At 37.3% G+C, this 1,919-nt stretch overlaps 1 protein-coding gene across 1 annotated transcript; it reads left to right on the top strand.

Annotated features, from left to right (window-relative positions):
- Positions 1-264: 264 nt before the first annotated feature.
- On the top strand, positions 265-1,708 carry LOC105967764 (protein FAR1-RELATED SEQUENCE 5-like). The gene is made up of 3 exons (XM_012992377.2): positions 265-318; positions 740-934; positions 1,013-1,708. Exons 1-3 carry the CDS (start codon positions 265-267, stop codon positions 1,706-1,708), a joined length of 945 nt encoding a protein of 314 aa, XP_012847831.2.
- The last annotated feature ends 211 nt before the right edge of the window (positions 1,709-1,919 follow it).

Here is a 1,919-nt window from a genome sequence, read left to right as displayed (position 1 = left end):
TTTGTTTACTTGAATACCAAAAAAATAAAAAATAAATAATTAATTGTAAATTACTATAATACCCTTAATGAAAATTAAAACCAAAAAAATATTACAAATACTACTTTTCTTTCTTAAATACCAAATAATCAAAAACCCTAAAAAATCATTTCCCTCCTCACTCACAAACCCCTCACCTCCTCCACCTCCTTCTTCTCCCTCCCCCAAAAAACCTCCTAAAAAACCTCAAAACTAAAGAAATCAAAACCTTACACAACTTGCAAAATGACGTCAAATGACAATAGAATGGTAGTTTACGAGCAAGGAGAAACCATTAAGGTATGTATTCATGTATTTTTTGAGCTAAAACATCGATTTTGATTCTTTTTTTTTTAATTCGCCATCAATTTTTGACACATACAGGTCGAAAATGTGCTTATTTTTCGACATGTATATGTCGAACAACATAATAATTGATATTTTATTCATTTTCGACACTTCAGTGTGGAAAATAGCAGTAACATTCGACAGTTACCCGTCAAATTTTGCTACTATTTTCGACACTTAAGCGTCGAAAATGACCCCTATTTTTCGACACTTAAGTGTCGAAAATGACCCCTATTTTCGACACTTAAGTGTCGAATTTGCCCATATTTTCGACACTTATGTGTCGAAAGTATGGGACATTTTCGACACTTAGGTGTCGATTTTTTGCCTGTTGCAAATTTACTTATCTTATATTTTCTCCACTTTTGTGTAGATCGATTGCACCCATTCCTTTACCACGTCAGAAAAATTCCCAACAAAAGAAGCTTTATTGGCATGGGTTCGTGAAGTATGTAAAAGAATTGGAATGGTGTTAATGATTGCGGGTTCGAGTGACGGGGATAGAGGACGTAGGACACTGTATGTGATTGTTCGTTGTGAGCGTGGGAGCCATTATGTTGGCAAGAAGGTACCAGGTGAAGATGATCAAAGACCGGGAAAAAGGAGCACCGGTTCAAAGTAATGCAATTGTCCGTTTAAATTGAAGGGGACAAAAGAACCCAAGGATAATGAAAAGGCTGAGTGGAAATTGGATGTTTATAGTGGTATTCACAACCACAACTTATTTGAAAACTTGCACGGACACTCTTATACTGGAAGATTATCAAAGGAGCGGACTTCCTTTGTTCACACTATGAAGAAAGCAATGGTGAAACCAAGGGCAATTCTAAGATTATTGAAGGAAAAGGACCCGTCTAATGTAACTGGTATAAAGACAGTTTACAATACTATCTCTAAGTTAAATTTCAGTGAATTGTCTGGGAGATCTCAATTGCAATTATTGTTCGTCAAGTTGAAAGAAGATGAATACCTCTCGTACCATAGATCGAACGAGTTGAATGCGATTACCGACTTGTTGTGGATCCACCCGAAATGCATTAAGTTGGCACAGTCGTATCCGTACGTATTCATCATCGATTGCACGTACAAGACCAATCGTTACGGACTCCCATTTCTTGAGATTGTGGGTTTTACTTGTACCAACATGACGTTCTCCATTGCCTTTGCATACTTGGATCACGAAAAAACGGAAAATTTCGAATGGGCATTGCGTTGTTTGAAGGAGGCCATGACAAGTTGTCCTTGGCCTAATTGCATTGTAACAGATCGAGATTTGGCTTTAATGAAAGAGTGCCCAATGTGTATCCATCGAGTCATCACTTGTTGTGTCGGTGGCATGTGAACAAGAATATATTGGCCAATTGTAAGAAATTGTTCACAAAGGACATCACCAAATGGAAGCAATTTCAGTTGGCTTTTTCGGCTCTTATTGAAAGAAATACCATAGAGGAGTTCAATGAGGATTGGGAGTCAATGAAAATAACATTTATCGGTTATCCCCCTGCTATAGCATATGTAGCTAATTCATGGTTGGATCCGTACAAGGAGAGACT

This window comes from Erythranthe guttata, chromosome 5 (assembly GCF_056151865.1).
Source record: "Erythranthe guttata isolate IM_541 chromosome 5, IM_541, whole genome shotgun sequence".
Taxonomy (NCBI): domain Eukaryota; kingdom Viridiplantae; phylum Streptophyta; class Magnoliopsida; order Lamiales; family Phrymaceae; genus Erythranthe; species Erythranthe guttata.
Note: the sequence above shows the minus strand (reverse complement) of the source record. Positions and strands in the feature narration are given on the sequence as shown.

Bases quoted from the DNA above. Each gene is read 5' to 3' on its own strand.
- LOC105967764 (XM_012992377.2), top strand. From the start codon at position 265: ATGACGTCAAATGACAATAGAATGGTAGTTTACGAGCAAGGAGAAACC. The intron at 319-739 runs GTATGTATTCAT...ACTTTTGTGTAG, and splicing joins AGCAAGGAGAAACCATTAAG to ATCGATTGCACCCATTCCTT. The intron at 935-1,012 runs GTACCAGGTGAA...TTTAAATTGAAG, and splicing joins GCCATTATGTTGGCAAGAAG to GGGACAAAAGAACCCAAGGA.